General features: G+C 40.8%; 2 protein-coding genes across 5 annotated transcripts in view; both read left to right on the plus strand.

Moving 5' to 3' along the window:
• Positions 1–237: 237 nt before the first annotated feature.
• Positions 238–8,854, plus strand: bap1 (BRCA1 associated protein-1 (ubiquitin carboxy-terminal hydrolase)). Of its 2 annotated transcripts, none has more exons than XM_022200185.2 (17): positions 238–445; positions 739–768; positions 856–910; positions 1,791–1,923; positions 2,889–3,008; positions 3,251–3,312; positions 3,482–3,624; positions 3,930–4,008; positions 4,100–4,223; positions 4,434–4,575; positions 4,681–4,856; positions 5,850–5,983; positions 6,099–6,562; positions 6,802–7,028; positions 7,206–7,298; positions 7,391–7,463; positions 7,841–8,854. In XM_022200185.2, the coding sequence occupies exons 1-17, from the start codon at positions 409–411 to the stop codon at positions 7,972–7,974; spliced, it is 2,226 nt and encodes a 741-aa protein (XP_022055877.1). In that variant the 5' UTR covers positions 238–408; the 3' UTR covers positions 7,975–8,854. The 2 variants fall into 2 exon arrangements, with proteins under 2 accessions (XP_022055877.1, XP_022055876.1); XM_022200184.2 differs by having other exon boundaries at positions 239–445; positions 6,799–7,028.
• A 1,814-nt stretch (positions 8,855–10,668) lies between these two features.
• Positions 10,669–20,291, plus strand: part of bsnb (bassoon (presynaptic cytomatrix protein) b) — a 67,077-nt gene continuing 57,454 nt past the window's right edge. For 2 of the 3 annotated variants that reach the window (XM_022200181.2, XM_022200182.2), the window contains exons 1-2: positions 10,669–11,006; positions 18,278–18,668. In XM_022200181.2, coding sequence (XP_022055873.1) covers positions 10,828–11,006; positions 18,278–18,668 — 570 coding nt within the window. In that variant the 5' untranslated portion in view covers positions 10,669–10,827. The remainder of the gene's footprint in view (positions 11,007–18,277; positions 18,669–20,291) is intronic. The other variant, XM_022200183.2, reaches the window with a different exon arrangement.

Raw genomic sequence — 20,291 nt, forward strand, 5'->3', positions numbered from 1 at the left:
GTTGTTTATATGTCACTGTTACAAACCTAAGTATTGTTTTGTATGATTAAATGTCATCACAATCAACAAAATGTACTCGTTTAATTATAGGCCATTCGATTAATAATGGGACTATTGATTAAATGAATGATTGATTTGATCCATTCATTCGATGCTTTTCTTTTTTTTTTTCTTTTTGCTATCAGGTCCGACTACAGGAAGTTGCAGGTCGGACTGTTTTATGCGACCCCCCGTCGTTTCTTGATGACGGATTTTGTAGGCGGCCAGTTCTGTCTATTGTGTTTATCTTGAGCACTCCACAGTTGTTTCGTGAATGGATACGGTGTTATTTTTGAATATTCTCACCTTGCCTTCGGACATGGACTGGAAGACATCTTAAATATTAGTCCGCTGCGCACAAATGCAAAAATGAACAAAGGCTGGCTGGAGCTCGAGAGTGATCCAGGTGAGAAATATCGACAAGACCCAACAGCTAACTACCGTTAGCTTCACTATTAAGCCAGAAGGAGAATTTATCTTTCTAAGCTGCTTGATTTAATAAACTCTGGATGAGACTTAAATGCAATACATGGCTAAGTAAAATGTTAATATGCACGTTGTGGTGCAATTTCGCGAAGCAGGATAAATACGGAGTTAGATGAATAACGACACCTGGAAAAGCAACATAGGGATGTATTATTTGTTTTGTGTTCTAGCTTTTGTACGTTGTTGAATTTATTTATTGTTTTACAATTGCAGGACTGTTCACTCTGCTGGTGGAAGATTTTGGTGAGTAGTTGACACATGACACCCAAAACTATCACAGTGCTAAAGTAGAGTCCTGTTAACGTGGTTACTCGTGTGTATGTTCTGTAGGTGTCAAAGGGGTCCAAGTCGAGGAAATCTATGACCTTCAAAGCAAGTGTCAGAGGTATGTAACCTAGGTTTATTCAGCTAAATCTGTTTAGTGAACAATTTTGGCATGTGATTTACAGTATGAGTAGACTGATATGGTCTTTTCAGGGCTGATATTGATACCAATTATTACCAATTAAGGAAACTGATGACCAGTTTGCAGTCAAAATGGAAATCTTGGTGTCAAAATTTAGAATAGCACACACTTTAAGACACAGCTCTGACAAAATGCTTTTCTTTATTTGTGTTTTTAGGAATGGTTAATTTAAAAAGAGGTTTTCAGGATTTATCCATGAAGGTTAATAGGCTGCTACCCATGACATGTAACCTGTCAGGTACTGCTGTAGGGGAGTGGGTGTAGGGTGACTTTGAAAATGGGCTGTGGATACACACAGTGTTGTTGAAGATGGTGAATCTACTTATATAGCCTCTTCTCATGACAAACATTTGTGTTTGTTGTCCTGTCAGATCTGCAGTTGGTGCACTTGCTGTGCTGACTGTCTCTTTCACAAATTTAGGGCTGCACAAAGTGTCAACAGAGGGTTATATGTGGACCCTCATGGATTTGGGTGGATGACAAGATTTTTATCACATGTACCATTTTAGACATGTGGACGTGGGAAGCATGGAGTAGCCTTAAAATTGAAAAAGGCAGTAGCACATTATAAAATAAATATATTTGACTGGAGATGGTTTAAAGTCATAACAATAATACCAATGATGAAAAAAAAATCAACTTATATCAGATCCGATAATCAGTCAGGCCATTGATTGGCCTATCTCTAATTTAAAAGGTGCTGTTAGCATTAAAACTCATGTCTGAATATGAACAGTGATCTACACCGTGTTCAACTTGTAGCAGCAACATGTGAGAAATGCTGATTTTTGTTTTCTAGTCCGGTCTATGGCTTCATCTTCCTGTTCAAGTGGATCGAGGAACGTCGGTCCAGGAGGAAAGTTAACACTTTGGTGGATGAGACCTCAGTCATTGATGAGGAAATTGTAAATGATATGTTTTTTGCTCATCAGGTAAGAGTTTGTCTTATCATAGATGTTTCTAATCACCGTGGTTACTGATGCAATAGTGTGACTGTCAATTTATTTTTGAAGTGATAAAACCCACTGCTGATTTTTTTTTCATGAGCTGCCAGTTTGCACATTTTAGTGCTGTGTGTATTATAATTAGGATGCTACTGAGCAAACTTTATTCATAGCAAACATACTTTTGCAAAGAAAAATAAATAAATAGAACATTAAATAAGTAGATTTTATGTCATTTGTCAATAGCTCAAATGGGAAAAAAAAACTCTGACAAATACGCCATGATTTTTCAGTTATTTGTAAATATTTGCTTTATTAGTTTACAAGTATGAGCACAGATTCATTTTATTACAGCTAATTATTGTGCTTATTAAGCTCTTACCGGCAGAGTTTGGTGTTTCACATCATATCCTTCATGTAATATAGGTAAAATAAGGTTATAGCTAAGGTGTTTTCTATATATTTTGATGTATTTTCTGTTGACAAATACTATTACTGCTACTGATCTAATAGGGTGCCCTCACCTCACTGCACTTGCCCAGGTTTGATTTGACTCCGGACCCTTTTCTGTGTGCTGTGGCCTCCATTTCTTTCTTTAGTTGTCCCTAAAATGCAAACAAAATGCCCTTCCCCGCCCCCCCAAAAAAACTCCCACCCTAAAAAGAGACAACCCAGGTAAAAAGAAAAAGCCAAAAAACTATTATATACTAGAGCACAGAGCATTTTTTTGGTAATCAAAGCATGTGTAGTTATCCTCACGTCTCTCAAATCTGAAAAAATGCAAAATTGGTTTCAACCACTAGTACCACAGAATACGTTGAAGTAAACATGAAAAAAATTGGATTCCAGCTCTTAAAAAATACACATCTTTGTATTCATATCTTGCAAAAATGTGAAAAGAAAAATGAAATGCATCACCCAGTTTGTCTTTATGCTGTCATTTTGATATCTAGCTGATACCAAATTCATGCGCCACCCACGCTTTGCTGAGTGTCCTTCTAAACTGCAGCGGAGTCGAGCTTGGCACCACCCTTAGTCGTATGAAGGCCTTTACAAAAGGCTTTAGTCCAGAGGTAAGTTGTTAACTGGCACTCACCCGTGATTGTTGGTTATTTTAAATCTAAGTTGATAGTCTCCTTTTTATTTACAGTTTGCATTTGATAGTCAATTGTGAGATTAGATTTCAAATCAGGATGTTTTTACATTTATATCAGCTTCTTAGTTTGAATTACTCATTTGCTCTTCCTCTCTCTCTCTCTCTCTCATCCTCTCTCTTACTGTCACGCTTAACTTTCACTTTTTATGTATTTTTCAGAGCAAAGGTTACGCAATAGGAAATGCCCCAGAGCTTGCTCGAGCTCATAACAGCCATGCCAGGTAGGCTGCAGTCAGTGATTCCTTTTCAAATTTTAAGGTGTGTCCTCGTCTGTGTGGAGAAAAAAAATAAAAAAATAAATCTTCTGTGATTGCTCTGCCATGCTGTGGGAGATGTCAGGCTTTGTGCATTCGTCGGTTTCTCAAGCTCTCTTTCCGTGTTTCTATGGAGACCGGAGCCCAGGCACCTGCCAGAGAAGCAGAACGGCATCAGTGCAGTGCGGACCATGGAAGCCTTCCACTTTGTTAGCTATGTGCCCATCAAAGACCGCCTCTTTGAGCTTGATGGACTTAAGGCTTACCCCATTGACCATGGTGAGACTCATACTGGCACAGAGAATTCAGAATACCATGTGTTTTGTTACAGTTTTAATCAGCAATTATTTATCTAGTGCATAGCCTGAAATTAGATTTATACTCACTAATGTTCATGTGGACCAAGAATTTAACTGCTGCAGCTCTTAAACGATGCAGTGTTGTTGTTTTTTTAAGGCAGTTATTTGAACTTCTTCAGTTTTATTAATGCATTTAGTGCAGTTCTGTTAATCACTGCTGTCGTGAATCACTCGCCTTTAGGAAATTGCTGCTTACATGAAGTATGATATTGCACTGTACTTTAGGGCCCTGGGGTGAGGAGGAGGAGTGGACTGATAAAGCTCGGCGGGTTATTATGGAGCGGATTGGACTGGCCACTGCCGGGTGAGTGAGCCGGTTAGCTCAAGTAGTGGTTCAGCTTCTATACTCACCTTTAGGGCTTCATTCTCATGCTGCTCCTCTGCTCTTTTTTCAGTGAGCCGTACCATGACATCCGCTTCAACCTGATGGCAGTGGTGCCTGACCGCAGGATGAAGTACGAGTCCAAACTGGAAATTCTAAAAAGGAATCGACAGACCGTTCTTGAGGGTCTACAGAAGGTGAGGAACTGAACTGTTTCACCGCAGGCCAACTACAATCCCATGCGTCCCAACAATTGTAAGAGTTTGTCAAACTTTATTGTTTTATAGCCAAGTGGAATTTGTGAACACGGTCTCCTTTGTCATGTGAACTGATGTTTGTCAGTATCTTGTGGAATATCTGTGTATGTTCTTTGAAGAGGTTGTTGAAGTATGTTGTCCTGTCTTCAGATGATCCGACTCACTCAGACTGAACTTGTCCATGACAAGAAGCAGCAGGACTCTTCATCTCCTGATGATAGTTCCACTGCCATCAAGAAAGAAGCCGATGCGGAGCCAGTTGCATCCCAAGGGGCTGATCAGGCTTCCTCCGGTATTTTAATTTGCTCTACTCCCACTGTCTGTCTTTGACTTTTGTCCTTTAAATTGTGAAGTTCTCATCATAAACACTAAACTGATGCATGAATATTTTCTGCAGATGAGTCAGGAGTTCAGTCTAAAAGCACCCCTACCCCTTCAGGAAACTCTAAGGTCATGGGAAAGCCACCAGTCCCCACTGGAGGAGGACCTCAGCAGGTCACCAGTCCCAGCCCCATAGTTCAACGCCTGCCTGCCTTCCTGGACAACCACAACTATGCTAAGTCTCCAATGCAGGTAAGAATAGAGGTAAAGAGTGTCATACATTGCTTGCGTTGCTGACGAATCTGCAGGTCATTGATTAATCAATTAGTCATTTGATGTATAATTGCAGCAAAAGCTGACAATACATTTCCAGAGTCCAAGCTGATGATGAAACAGTTCTCTGAAGTCTTTGGTTGTTTAGATAAATGGTAAAAATGGTTGTATTTATATGGTGCTTTTATCCAAAGCGCTTTACATGATACGTTACATTCACCCATTCACACACACATGGCGGAAGCTGCCATGCAAGGCGCTAACCACGACCCTCGACATGAGCTCGACGGGCCGAGGATCGAACCGGCAACCTTCCAGTTACAAGACAGCCACTCTACCCACTGAGCCATGCCGCCCCCAGATAGATATTTGACTGTATTTTCTGTGCCTTTCAGAAAATATAAAGTAACTATCAGACTTCACTGCACAGCTACCTGGAAAAGAAAAACATTACAAGGTGTTTTTTGTTCATTCCAATCGGTCTGTTCCATTGACATGCACATTCTTGGATGATATATACATTGTTTCCATGGAAATACATTTGATCAGTCTGTTTCATGCAGCTGAGAGCTTGAGAATATTATGCAGTCATTATGGTTCCACTCTTCAGAACGAGGCAGAGCCCCTATTCCTCTGTATATGTCTTAGATTTGACTTTGCTAACATTTTGTGTATTCTCTCTCAGTCTCTCAGACTTCATCACTGAAAGGTTGTTTTCTCTTTTCCCTTTCCTGAGCACTCTCAAGCTGTGTGCATTCAGCTCACTAGAGACCTGTGCTGCTTCTTTAAAAAACTGCTGCTAATCAAAAAAAAATCTAACTGTAGAGGTGATTCAAAGGCAATTTAGTTTTAATATTTTTCGCAGGTGTTGGTTTCGGCTTCTCAAATGTATCTTTGGTGGCTCATAAACAGATTTTTGTGGCTTTGGAACATTTTTCTGTGGAGGTTTATTAAAGATTCTCCAATTGACAGGAGGAGGAAGACCTTGCAGCTGGTGTTGGTCGCTCTCGGATGCCAGGTCCCCCCCAGCCTCCATACTCAGACGATGAGGATGACTATGATGATGATGAGGAAGAAGTGACTGGATCTGCAGGCACATCCAGCAGGTAAGCACGGTAATGTGTGTGTGGGGATCATTTTGTTTTCCATTTCCTGTTGTGATCGGACCTGAAGCTAAAGTTTTTTTTCTAATTAGAGTTCCTAAATGTTGCTTTTCTTCAGGGTAAGACGAAAGGCAAGTCTGCGCTCACGAGCAGGGCGGGTTGCCACCGGAATGGAGAGCCAGATCGCCCTCAGTGTTCTGGCTGAGAAACTGAAGAAGGAAGCTCAAAGGAAAGATGCCCTGAATACACCTCTGTCTGTACGCACCGAGGGTCGCACCGGGGGCATTTGTATCACATCTGCTTCACAGCCTTCCCCCACGCCCAGCAACGAAAGCACCGACACAGCCTCTGAGATTGGCAGCGCCTTCAACTCCCCGCTGCGCTCACCGGCACGGTCCCAGGCTGCTACACGCCCGTCGAGTCCAGTTGCTTCCCATCTGTCTCGCGTGCTGTTCGGAGAGGATGAGATGCTGAGGCTAGACTCCAGACATAACCGAGCTGTGAGAGAACTCGGTCCCTCTGTCAGTGTAGCCTTGCTGCACCTACAGGAGGACGGAGTCATCTATGCTCTCCCTCCATCTGGTGAGTACGCAGGACCATTACTGTCGTCCATGTTATTTATGAAGGTGATTTAAAAGCCTCTACTGAAGTAAACTTTTGAATCTGTTGCTCGATATTTGAGCATATTAATCATTTTAGACAGTAGAAGTACACAATTTGAGGTGACTGTAATGTGTATAAAGGAGACTGTTTTTAATAATGGATTGTGTGCGTGTAGCTAATTTTGATGAATAGTTTGTCATTCGTTACCTCTACAGCAGATTTGGCTGCTGATGGCACAAAGCGGCCCGGCACTCCTGAGAAGGCAAAAGACAAAGAGCAAGCAGATGAAAAGGAAGGAGTGAATGAGGGAGATGAAGGACCCTCTGTAGAGGTGAAGAAAGAAGAGAACAAGGATGAAACAGAGGTGAAACCTAGCAAGGAAAACCTCAGTACTGTTGACGCTGCTGCAGACAACAAGCCTCCCGGGGATAAGTACTCACCGAAAGTAAGTCCAGCACATTCCTTGTTATAATGTACTGTAGTGTGCACATTGTTTTGCATATCAGCCTACCGCTGTTCATTTTTGTCTCATAGTGCCCTCACTTTTTTTGCCAATTAGGGAGCTGAAGCTGTATACTAAAATATAAAATAAACACAGAGCTGTTCATTCTGTATTTTGCAGGAGCTGCTTGCGCTGCTCAAGCGTGTGGAGGCCGACATAGCCAATTACGAGGTGTATCTGAAGGAGGAAGTAGAAAAGAGGAAGAAATATAAAGTAGGTTGTGATTACCTGCAATCCAGTAATCCCCGGTGGGACTTCAGATTTATCGTAATTTAATGGATATCTAAATGTTTTCATTTGTTCAGATTGATGATCAGAGGAGGACCCACAATTATGATGAGTTTATCTGCACCTTTATATCCATGCTGGCCCAAGAAGGTAAACCTGATCACTCACTTCTTCACAGTTTTTCTTGCCTTTTCTCTCTCTGACTGGGACTATTTAGAGGTTTCATTTAAATTCATGAAGACTCGTGGTACCTGTCTCTTATCTTGCCACTCAAATCACACTGTAATTTTAGATATTTTGTATGGCATTGTTACTGTAAGCAACAGAGTCACTAAGAATTTTGACAATGATCAAGGAAAATGAGAAATCATTTTTATATGGACATAGTATGTACATTCCTCCCTGTCAGAAATACATACAAACCCCCATTCTTCCTGTTCACCAACTTAAAAAAACAGTCAACGCCACTTGCTTGGTGTTTTCATAATTTACTTTCTTCATTCATTCTGACTGGGTGTCCTCTGCAGGCATGTTGGCCAGCCTCGTCGAGCAAAACATTTCCGTGCGTCGGCGGCAGGGAGTGAGTATCGGCCGCCTGCACAAACAGAGGAAACCTGATCGAAGGAAACGTTCCAGACCTTACAAAGCCAAACGCCAGTAAACGCAAACAATCACAACTTCTGTAAGCAACCTGTGAGCACCAAGCAATCACCACAGACAGAAAAAGAAATTGCTGCACTCCTGAAACTCTCCTTGAGGCAGTTTAGTGTGGTTGGTTTTTTTTGTTTTGTTTTTTTTAGCCAGAGCCTCTTCTGCTTCATGAAATCGACCATGTGTTTGGTCAGCCCTTTTATCATTTTTTGTATATATGTACTACCATTTTAGACTCAGTGTAAATTTTCCTCTTGTGCCATGGCTATCTCCACTTTGTAAATATGAAAAAAGGCATGTTCACAGTGATGCACCTGAATGTTTTTTTTATTGAAAGGATTTCTCTACAGTTTTGTGGTCAGTGTAATAGTTACTTGTTGGAGGATTTAAGGATTTCTTCAAAACTTCTCTCCATGTCATGAAATATACACTTTGGCAACCATAAGTCAATATCTCTTCAACTACATCCCTCTTTCATGTTTTCACGGTGCCAATGAAGTATTGAATGTTCTGACAACAAAGGTGGTGATTCATCCACTGCATTTCACTTTCAGCATACAGTGTAAATAATTCACTATATAAAACCTTAAAATTGTCTTTTAATCACCTTATATATGGACAGTTTTAATCAGGGTTTTTCTTTTCATTGGAATGTCTTTTCAACTAAGGGTCTCTAGCTGTGTTTGTATGTCTCTTGAGGTCCTGTGAATGAAAAACAAACTCCTGTTATTTTTGTACCTGAAATGGATCTCGCAATGAGTGAATATTAAGTTGGATGTGTGCAACTGTGTGTTTTGTACATATGTATCTGTTAATTGGCTCGCCTGTACACTGAATGCAGTTGTTCTTTGTGCTTGCCGTTTCATACTTCAATAAAGTCGGTGAAAATACCTAGCTGTAATCCAATTCTTTTGTGCATCTTGGGTCCTTTAAAGTGGCATGATTACAGGATTGCTGCATATTATAGCTAAAGTGAATGTGTTGGTGTAAGATTCCACTTGGAAAAAATGTGTTACAAGTGTTAAAAGGTTTATCAGATTAGATTTGTTTATTAGATAATGCTAAATGTTGTAGTGACAGCTGGTGTACACTAGGGAGAGCAAGCATTCAGAGAGGAGTGGGACCATCAGACCTACAGACACACTGTAGGTAGAATCAGTCATAATGAAGAAAAGGGATTTGCTGCAGTCTGATTGTGTTGTGACAGCATGGCTGTAATGTACATGCATATTCATATTGATATTTAATATTATAGAAGTATTTTCTGTTTGCTAGAACATTTTAGTGCATCTGCAGTTCATTTTGCAGAATGAAACAACCTAAATTCAGTTTCATATGATCCTACTCGGTGAACATTCTTCTGTAACGTATCAAATCACCAGATATACTGAACTTGTGATAAGTAAAGCCATCAGCTGCTACATAAGTGTCTTGGCACTTTGCACTTTGTTGCACATCTGATCCTGTTAGTTTGCACCTCAGGGCATGTTTGAGCTCTGGTATGATGATCTTTTAATAATGACACTGGCTCAGAGGCAGAGCAGTGAAGTACACACAGTAGCCTATGTAGGAGTGGGAGCTAAAAAAATACCCTTCAGCCGCACATTTTCGGTGAAGCAGATGTTTGACTTAAATGAATCCAAGCTGTACTGTTATGTCACCACTGTTTGCCTGTAATTTGGTAAAGACACATAAACCAAGATCCTCCACTAACTTCATCACTGAACAGATTTAGAGTTGTAAAGTATAATAAATACATTTCATTCTGTTTCTTAATGCTAGGGTATTATCATTGCTACTAGTGTGTTTTATTTTGAAATTAATGCGATGTACAATTATGTAAATACATCAAACTTTTGTGCAAAAACTAATTTTAAAATGTTTTCATTAATTTTCTCTTCTCTCAATTAACTGATTATTATTTAGTTAAAAAAAAAAATAAGGCCAGAGTTTCCCAAAGCCCAAGATGACATTTTTCAAATTGCTTATTTTATCCAGAACCCTGAAGATCAGAGAAGACCAAGATAACCAGCAAATGTATATCTAATAAGCTTCAGGCAATTTTTGGCCTTTTTGCTTATATGACTTAAAAGATGAGCTCAGTCAGTTATCAGAATAGTTGCAAATTAATTATCTGCCAATTGACAGAGTAATTATTTCAGCTTTATAGAAATCAGTATAGGTCAGATACGTTCAGACGTCTTTGAAACTCATTTTCTTTTATTTTTTCTATTTCATTTGAGGTTAGTCCACCAACTGTTGCCATTTTTCTGAATAAAAAAAGCTCACATAAATATATTTATTTTACATTAACTAGGGAGGTAAATATAATCATACGGCCATGATGTTATGAGATTATCCTTGAGTTTTTATTGCAAGGTTTTTGGGTCAGTTGAATTTGATTTTATTTCTCCTCTGATGCCGTCTGCCTCACAAGAAGGAAAATACAAAATGCTGTCAAATATGATATCGGATGGCCACATTTCAAACACGCAGCCCGCACTGTTCATTGTCTTCATCATTTAGGTTACAAAACAAACGCTCTATAAAGGGAAAGACGTGAATTGAATCAGGGAGGTCTCAGTCGTCTTCAGGCATGCGCAGTAGAGGGCTCGAGGGTATTTGCGTGGTGAGGCTTGAGACTGGGCGCCGCGAACGCGCACGTACGAGCCACACAAGTCACCACCCATTGCGTCAGCGCGCTCCCTCGCCCTCTCCGTCAGCGCGCGTGCTCCGTGCAGGATGCTGAATTGTAGGTGATGATGGCGGAAGAGGAGCAGCGCTGAGTTTCATCTGAGTTTCCGCCGCAGCTGTAGAACCATCTACAACAGCGTTTCTCTCCGTCGAGACCTATCCCGAGGCGATGGGGAACGAGGCCAGTATGGAGGGGGAGGGACAGGCGGGACAGCCCGGCCCCGCCGTCCCTGCAGCGGGGGCTCCGGCTTCCATTTCAGCACCACCGGACTCTGGACAGCTCATCAAGCCGAGCAATGGAGCGCCAGCCGGAGGAAGCGGGACTGGACCCGGCCCGGGGATTAACAGGTAGTCGCGACAGCTAGGACGCCTCTCCGCCAAAACTGTGGAGAGAAATCATGGAGGCTACACGGCGGCGTGGTGTGCAGGCGTACATTAATGTGCAGCGTAGATATAAGATCAACCGACTGCGTGTAGATAGACCTGAATGGGTGCTTAATTATTTATTTCAATATCCTTGTCAACACATTTCACTACCCCTTTTTTGAGACCCATTTTTGCTCTTTTGACAGCACTACCCTATTAATCAACGTCAGTTTGGGTCGAAGTCAAATTTAATATGCAACGCTTTCGATGTAGAATCAATAATAATGTGAATGTAGCTCTCAGACGTTCCAGAAGGAATTTCTACGCCCGGTTTCACGGTTTCTGTCCTGAGGCATCATTAAGTATCATGAATGAAAGAGCGACAATTTCTTCTCTCATTGTGAGAAGTATGAATACTTGGGGATGGATCTCCGAAAAATGAATGTCCCCATAGCCTCAGGTGATAAATAAATTAGAAATGTAAGTGATGCAGAGTGCACTGGATCTCACGTTGAAGGGTCCATTACAGGTTGATGCTTCGACATGAATACTAGTCATTGTGGGAAAATCACCTTCCTCCTGATGAGCAGACTGTCTGGATCCTGGTGACTATGTTGTACAGGATGCCAGTGTCACCATCATACGTTGTCAGTGTGAACACAGGAGACCAAAACGCATGTGCTATGAAAGTCTCACTTATCAGAGCCCAGTCTCAAATCAATATGCAGTCATTATAAAATGTTTTTCTCCACCGTCAGCTGCACAGCTACACAGAAAAGGGTCATTTCTCCCGGAGAAGTGCTGTTGTATCTCTCCATAAGAAAATCCAGACACTCAGCTCAGACGCATTGACAGTGCCATGTTAAGCATTACACGACAATACTGCCCTGATTTTGGCAGTTAACATATGTAAACCCCATTGTTGGCTTCTACTCACGCTGATAAAATATCAGCCTTTTTTTTTCCAAAAGCCAGCCCAAATCATTAGCGTGATCACATGCGGTGGCCTGCAGGTTTCTGTGTGGGTGTGTAGGAGGGATTACCCTTCCCAACAAGATCTGATATTGCCTTAATTACACAGTTCAACAGTTGCAGACCTGAATACGCACATGCAGAGAGGCACAGCTGCATCTTGGATTTGCCACACCTGCTTACCGTCTGTCTGCACTGTAAAATAGATATATGGATTTCTTCATGCTACAAAGAGTAGAGCTGGTTCCTCGGAGAATACGTCTTTTGTCAGGGATGGATTTGTTTTGTTGCAGAAAGTGGTTTCAGGGTGTTTTTGTGGGCTCTAGGTGTGTTCTGCGAGATAGTGCTATATACTTTTAATAATGTCCAGTCCTCTGTATGTTTCTATTTGGAAAAGCACTCGCTGTCCATCCTGTATATTCACTGTGGGGCAGGTTTAAAGGCTCATAGCTCCCTTGTAACCTCATGATTCTTTTATATCTTGATTTCTCTCTGGTATCCACCCTAAGGTATCTCATAAAGTGATGGCTGAGAGACTGAGTGTGCTGGGAGACGGAGGGAGGCAGGGTGAGAAATGGGCAGAGAGAGACAGAGAGTATATCATGTCGCTAATTTAAATGGGTTTCTTAGGATCGTGGGCCCACGTTCAGTCTGATTCTTAACATATTCTTTTACAAAGAACTTGCAAGAGTTTAGGTAACAATGAGACAGTGGCTGGGTTGAAACTGTAGATAGGAGCCTTTGATCTTAATTAAAATGAGTTGCAGCATTTTATGGGCTTGCCTATTAATATGAATAGGGATATAATATGCCTTTGTATAACCATATTCAAAAATAAGTTCCATATAGGACTTTTTTGTGCTCTATTTCAGACCATATTATATTTTATTCATCGCAGTCAGAGAGCTAAATCTGAGCCTCTGTAGGAGACTATGAGGCGATGGGAGCCACCCGACGCTTGTGCCTCACAAAGCTCCACGATAACTGTTTTCTTCTCTCATCATAACAGCTTTGACTAAGTGCACAGTCATCCCGACCTGATGGCCATAACTGAAAAGCATTCTGATACAAGCTCTAAATATTTCCTGTTTACAACAATGCACTCGGTGTGCTGTTGCTACATTGTCGTCTCATTGTTTTCCGTCTTAACAACTGTATTAGTGAACAAGTGCATCTTCTCCACCATGTAATTGCTTGTGCCATAAAACGCAGACAGGTAATGATTCTGTCTGTTCAACATTTGCCGTTGACGTTGGTTCTTTTTGAACCCAAACAGAGCTGCAGTTCATAAAACCCATAAAAATAATGGATGTCCTAATGCTCCAAGATGTAGCGTTCTAACAGGACGTCCTCATAATTAATTTACCTTCAGCAATGAAAGCACTGTGTGCTATGTATCCTACACATACCAAATGATTGTCATAACTCAAACAAATAATGCTAAAGCAGTTCTTATTATTTATGACACTCTTACATAAAGAAAATGAATGTCTGGCTGTGAGGGACTGGCAGTGCAGTGACGATGTCCTGCTTTGTACATTAAAAAATTATAAGCTTGAGCATGCTGTGTGAGCTTATTTAGATCCCATTTTTACTGTTTCTTTTCACTTGCATAGACTTCAGTAGCAAACTGCTGCAAATTGGCGGTTGGGATTTTTTGTTATACTTGACGAAGCTGACTGAAAACAGGCTGTCAAATCAAGTGCGGAGCTCTCCACTTCGTGTTTTCAGACTGAAGATGGTTTTTCTCTAACATACTGAGACTACACTGCGGCTGAAAGTGAACTTCGCTCAACTCCCACTTGCCACATTGAATATTTTGGCAGCACAGATAGTGTACCTGGTTTTGTCACAAGTACATACAGTGGATTCAGCCTGCCACTCATCTAAGTTACAGTTATCATCAAACAATACATAGCTGCTGCACTGTTTGTGTGCTGTCTTTGGGATTATTGTCTAAGGTTCACTTGTTGTGAGTTTGAGTGAAATATTTGATAGAATTATGCATGTTTAACTGTTATCAAATGAGGTGCTGCAAGTTACAAATGAAAGAATCAGCACCACAGCTACTATTTTTACATTTTGACCAGCATTATGTGGAACATATTCTCTCCACAGCAAGATTTCAGTCATCCATGTCTCGACTGCTAATCAGTTATTTTTTTGAAGGTTAGCCGAGCTTATCTGATTGTAAATGATGAAAAGTCTGCAGACAATGAACATAAGAAGAGCTGTGACCTATACATCTGCTGTCCACCTATGTCAGAAACCCCGTCATAGTTCGTTTAGTGCACTTTGTGTCAGCCTTGATTTGGTTCTATTTGTCACAGTCTCTGCCACAAGTTTGTTTAATTCAAAAAATAATGACATTAATTGTGTGTCTGATTTCCTTTCATTAGTAACTATCGGCTCTTTGGTTCCTGAAAGTCAACGAACATTTTTTTAAAAATGATATGTAATTGTTATAATGTTTGACAGAAATACTTGATTAGTTGGCAAACCGTCTTTGTCCCTGAGTTTCTTTTAACCCTGGTGATTCACATCAGCACAGAAGACTTCTTTTACAACAAATAAGTGTCCAGCAGCCACCGCATGACAAAAAAAAATCTGTCTTGCTGAATCATTATAAAGCTGAAAGTATTTCCTACTGGGAGAAAGAAAAAACAGAACCTCTTTGAATTTTTCTGACCTGACATTCCCGGTGCTTGCTGAAAACAGCTGCACTAGTTGTTGATGCTATTTTGACAAGCGGATATTTCACGGTGGATGTATTCTTCGCTTGATGCCTCTAACATGCATTTCAACACAGTGCATTTGAAGCCAGCTTCATCCAGAACGTTTTTGCTTTGACCTTTAAATATTACTAAATGGAAGGCACAAGATAGCTTTTCACTCAGAAGCCTCAGTGACCCAGTTTCATTTCCAATGGACAGAGGTGTAAATCAATGAGAAACATATAGGATCTCCATTATAGGGATACTGATACCGTATATACTGTAACCATCTAAAATTAAGTACATGTCTGTCAGCTAGTCTTTTCTGTAGCAAGGGACATATTTGACAAACCAGATGTCAGTGTGAGGTCAGTTTTACATATTTATCTGAATAGAAAAATGGATATTTTATTTGTAAAGGAATGATTTTCTGCTATTTGTTTTTTTTTGCATTGGTCTTTATTGCTCAGTAAACCTTTATGTATTAGTAAAAGCAATGGCTTGGCACTTAGTAAAGGCCTGTCCTGTTGATTGCTAGATGCAGAATGAGTATTGACAGCTAAAACATGGTGTGGGTGCAGCACTGCTTGGAGAATACTGGAGAAATGGCTACATTTGGCAGCTGAGGTTTTTCTGAACAAGACTTTAGGTTAATGTTGAAAGAATTGTTTTGTTTTTCTGTAGCCAAACTGGAAATGAGCATTAGATTTTGATCAAAGAGCTCTGTGGCTTGCACACTGCAGTGGCTTTTGTAATACTGGATATTAAATATTGGGTTGTGCTGAATGACCAAATATATCCGTCTCTGTGCAAAAAACACTTCCTCTTTGGTTGGTTACACTCTCCGTACTGTGATACTGAGTGTTGACGTGGCTTGTTGGGTCCCACCTGTTCTGTGTGACAGTGCCAGTAGTCTCTGTTCATCATTACGTCCACTGCAAGCTTGTTAGCATACAATTGGAGCATGTGCAGCACACAGATGAGAAAAGTGATGACATTCTCACGTCGGCCCAGTAAACATAACGCCATGCCAGTGGCTAGTTAGAATGAGTGGTAAAATAAAACCAAAAAACACTTCATGTCTCCTTCAAAAACCCAAGCAGAAGTGCAGTAATGACTTGTTACAGTTAGCGAGAGTTATTAGCTGAACTACTTCTCGGCCTGGGACCAGTAATTTCTAAATATCTTGATGCCGTCATGCAACCTGTGGGAACATTGTCAACTAGATTTGTCACCTTACAACAGAATAGTTAACCATTTCACCCTGTTTCTAGTCTTTTTTTGCTAAGCTAAGCTAACCAGCTGTTTCCTGTCACCCTGTATTACTAATCAGATATGAGACTGCTATAAATGTTCTCATCTAAGTCTTGGGAAGCCATAAAATAAGCGTCTTTTAAAATGTTAAATGGTTCTTCTAAGATTCACACTGTCCTGCAGCTGCAATGATTTTAAAAGTGCAATGTGTGCTGACTTGTATATCCTATGTTCCATGTATTATTGAAGCTGTGAGGGCAATCCGGCCGTCTTTCTACTTCTTCACGATAGGAAGTTTCACAGGGAGATCCCATTACTAAAGACTGCAACATACAAACACTTCACTATCCACTTTGTGATAAAGCAAGTAATTTGTAGTGCTTTAGACACAAAGCCATAAGTAGTTCTCAGTGGACTCCCATTTGCTGATGGATGAGAATATCTGAGAGATCTTTTGAAAAGGTGTCTTCCACTTTAAACACGTTTTTTGACTCTCATTAAGCCATGCCCGAGGCTTTGCATAAATCACAAGAGACTGCACTCGATGTCTTTGCTATTCAAGTGATACTTATTATGTGAAACTACCTTGTAGCTTGTGAGGACGCGGGGGCATGTAAGATTTAGATTTAAATGTAGGATATGAAGTCTATCAGTGATAAGATGCTCTAGCGGTATTTGCAAAAGTCCGGTTTAGCCTCAGACAGAGTGAGAGTGGTGGTCGACAACTGTGTCGAATGTCAAGTATCCACACACAGTCCAGTGATGGTTTAGAAAGTGCAGATTTTTCCCGATGGGCTCACTGTGGTAAACACATGGCTCCTGTGGAGAGATGAACAAGGTTAGAGTTGTGCGGCAGCTCAAGTCATCTGCAGTGACTCACAATTGCTAACATGCTCTATTTTAATTCCTTTATTCCTCCCTTTATTTCCACCCTTCCTTCTCTGTGGATGCAGAGCTGCTGCTGAGACTGTCTTTGAAGATGACGGCCATGACAAAACAAGGTCTAAGTTGTTGTGACAGTGGAAATCCTGCATTCTTATTCAACTTTTCGCACTAAAGCCTCAAGGCCGGAATGAGCAAGAAAGCAAAAGTTTACAGCACTGATACCTTTGTTCCACCCCAAACATGCTGCTGAGGCCAGAACCAAACAGATTTAAAGTGTAGCAACAAGCCACAAGGAGCACTTCACAGACACCGATAGAGGCAATATGAAATAGTCAACATTTGCCTCTCATAAACCACAATAATATCTCTTAATGGTATGTGGATCTAATGCATCTAAGAGCTGAAGGGTTCCAAAATGTACCACTCAAGGAGCACTACTTATTGAAATTAAGTAGAGATTACTGCTTTAAAAACCCTACTTGTGGAAACATTAAATGCAGTACATTAGAATACATACAAATTCATGCAAAATGTATTATCTTCAGTTTACATTTACAATACAGTGCTTAAATGTTACTAGGTCTAATTGTTACAAAGTTTGCTTTAAATACAAACAAAATTCAGATTCTAGTGTGTTCCTGTGCTTGTATCAATCACGTATCCAAAAAAGCTGCTCTGCTCATGTTTAACAGTAAATTTCAGTTACATTAAAAAATGTAATATAGTTTTTCCAACTTCAAGTGTACAAAGTTTTAAACTCAATTGTTTGATTTATACAGTAGATTCTGCGATTTGAAGAAATACCACAGTGTTTGCAGTGAATGTGTGCTTGTATAACAATATGAAGGAATGGACTCAAGGATGTCCTTTATCACATAATATAATTCTAGTTTGTGCCAATAGCTTTTCAGGAGAAAAATTATTTGAAAAAAGAAAAAAAAAGGATAAAAATGAAGACTTACAAATGTCAACAGAAAGAGTGTACATATGGCTCAGTTGTGAACGCACACAATTGTATATACATCACAGTGTTGTGCAATCTCAAGTGGAAAAGAAGTCAAAATCATTCTGGACCTTTGAAATAGTAGTTTGATGGAATAGTTTAGATATAAGCTAGTTTGGAAGTTGTTTTGTCTAAAAAAATTCATGTGATGTTTTTAAAAAGTACAATGTTCATGGTGCAACAAGCACAAACATCTTTTTTGTCCTGGTGTTCAGTTTGAAATACCTGCAATACCGTTGAAAGCTCCCTTAAAGATTTCTGTGTTGTGATATCAGAAGTGTTTCCAGGCCCAGATGGCTGTTTGTAATTAACAGTGCTGACAAAAAGCTACAGTACATCTGATAGTTTTTCTGTAAAATCAGTCCTAATGACTCCTAAATTAGAACCTAAATGTCTACCTTTGTTCTCTTTACTTCCTGTGCTAGAGCACCTCCATCAGATCCGGGACAGAAAGCAGGAGTCCAGAGCAGCCATGGGACAGGTGACAGGCTGGCCTCCCATGACACACCTCAGCATGCTGCGCCCCAGGGAGAGCAGGGCCAGGGTCACGTGGCCAGGAAGAGTCTGCAGGTGGATGTGGGTAGCAGCAGGACTGGGAGGTCCCCTTCTGTGTCCCCAGACCGAGGCAGCGTCCCCACCTCCCCTTACTCTGTGCCTCAAATTGCACCCATGCCCAGCAGCAAACTGTGCCCAGTCTGCAAAACCACAGACCTGATGGGCACCGGGGATGACAAGCCGAACTCCAACACCTGCACACAGTGCCGCTCCATGGTGTGCACCCAGTGTGGCTTCAACCCCAACCCTCACCTCACAGAGGTAGGCAGTGCTGCTTGACCAAGACCATGATAATTCCAGTCATGTCCCTTTTCTATTTTTAGATTGTTTTCTTTCTGTTGTATAGTAGTTTACCGGCCCGCTACATAACAGTATAGGTGGTGTCCATCTAAAGTCACCTCTGTCGCTATGTCCTGGGCTACAGACATGGTCAACATCTGCCACGGTGCACTCATGGAAAATCTAAAATACTGCACAAATGGCAAAAAAAAAAAAAAAAAAACAGCTGTGTAATCGACTGCACAAACAGATTTGGAATGAATTCAGGCATACAACATTTCAGACTGCCCAGAGGCTAAAGCCAAAAAAACACAAAGGGGTGACTGTTTAGTGTTGAATAACCAAGCATGTGGTTATCAGAACAAAACGTAATTAAATGTAAGTATTTTACAAAGCAGACAGAGAGATGATACAGTGTCCTTTAAAGTACTTGCTGTGTTGCTCTGCTCTAAAATATAACCTGGAGTCTTTATGCCTTCAGGCTTTGTTTTGTGTAACATTGTTTCTCCTTTGTGGCGCTACTTATATAGACGTACAGTATATGAGTCATACATGTATATTGCATGTGTGGGACATCACATGGGTTGCGCTTGATTCTGTTAGCCTTAAATTTTCAAGGTAGCCTTTGCCTCTCTCTCAGCTACGCATCACCTCTGCTTGTTCACAACATCCATAAAAAGGTGGCGTGACGGCAGTGCAAATCCCATACGTACACAGTGTAGATATAGTATATTAACAGGATTCTGACAGGATGAAGGGTGTTAACATGCATTTTGTAATTTCAATCAAACTGCGTAATTCAGGTGCTGCTTTTTTGTTCGCTTAATTTTTACTGCGATAATTATTTCTCATTGACATTTATGAGCAATGTTGGTGATGAGTATTGTCACTGAGCTGGCTGTGACTGGCTCACCGGCTGGACTGTACCAGCTGAATGGGAGTCAGGATGTGAATTAGTTGCATGCTGGTTGAGAGCCACAGTGCGCCTTGATTGGTTAAGTGTTTAATAATCTGTTGGGCTCATGAACTTTCATCTCCAAAGACCTGCTCATCACACACTTTTGCTCTGAGGTGCACAGTAATGAATCAGCCACATCCGATTAGTCATAATGAATCAGGGACTCGTATCTAGAACAAACTGTACGTGCTTTTCAGCTGATGCTACGACGTACCGGCGCACAACACATGCGATGTGTATTAACCGTATACAGTATGTTGTTCGTCCGTTCTTACTGACACTAACGAGTGAGTATCCACATCATGCTAGAAGCCTCTCCCCTCAAAAATGCTTTTTATAGCATCATTGAAAGCAGCACATATCCACAACACATTTCCCCGTCATTCACAACTGTTCATGTGCATCTAAGCACTCATCACTGTTAACAGGTAGCTGAGAGAAGCCTATTGCCTTCATCCTAAAATAAATCACTTGCCTAATTTGAATTAGGCTACGCTTCGCTGTTGCTGTGAGTCAAATGTGGCTGTGTCATCTGTCACAAAGTTTCACATCAACTTCAGTGAGTCATGTTGCAAATTGCGGCCAAGATGCAGTGTCAGTTAAGCTGGCCTACAGGCTACGGGAGCAACTGTAGGCTGAATAAGTAC

Source organism: Acanthochromis polyacanthus, chromosome 5 (genome assembly GCF_021347895.1).
Source record: "Acanthochromis polyacanthus isolate Apoly-LR-REF ecotype Palm Island chromosome 5, KAUST_Apoly_ChrSc, whole genome shotgun sequence".
NCBI classification, from domain to species: Eukaryota; Metazoa; Chordata; class Actinopteri; family Pomacentridae; genus Acanthochromis; species Acanthochromis polyacanthus.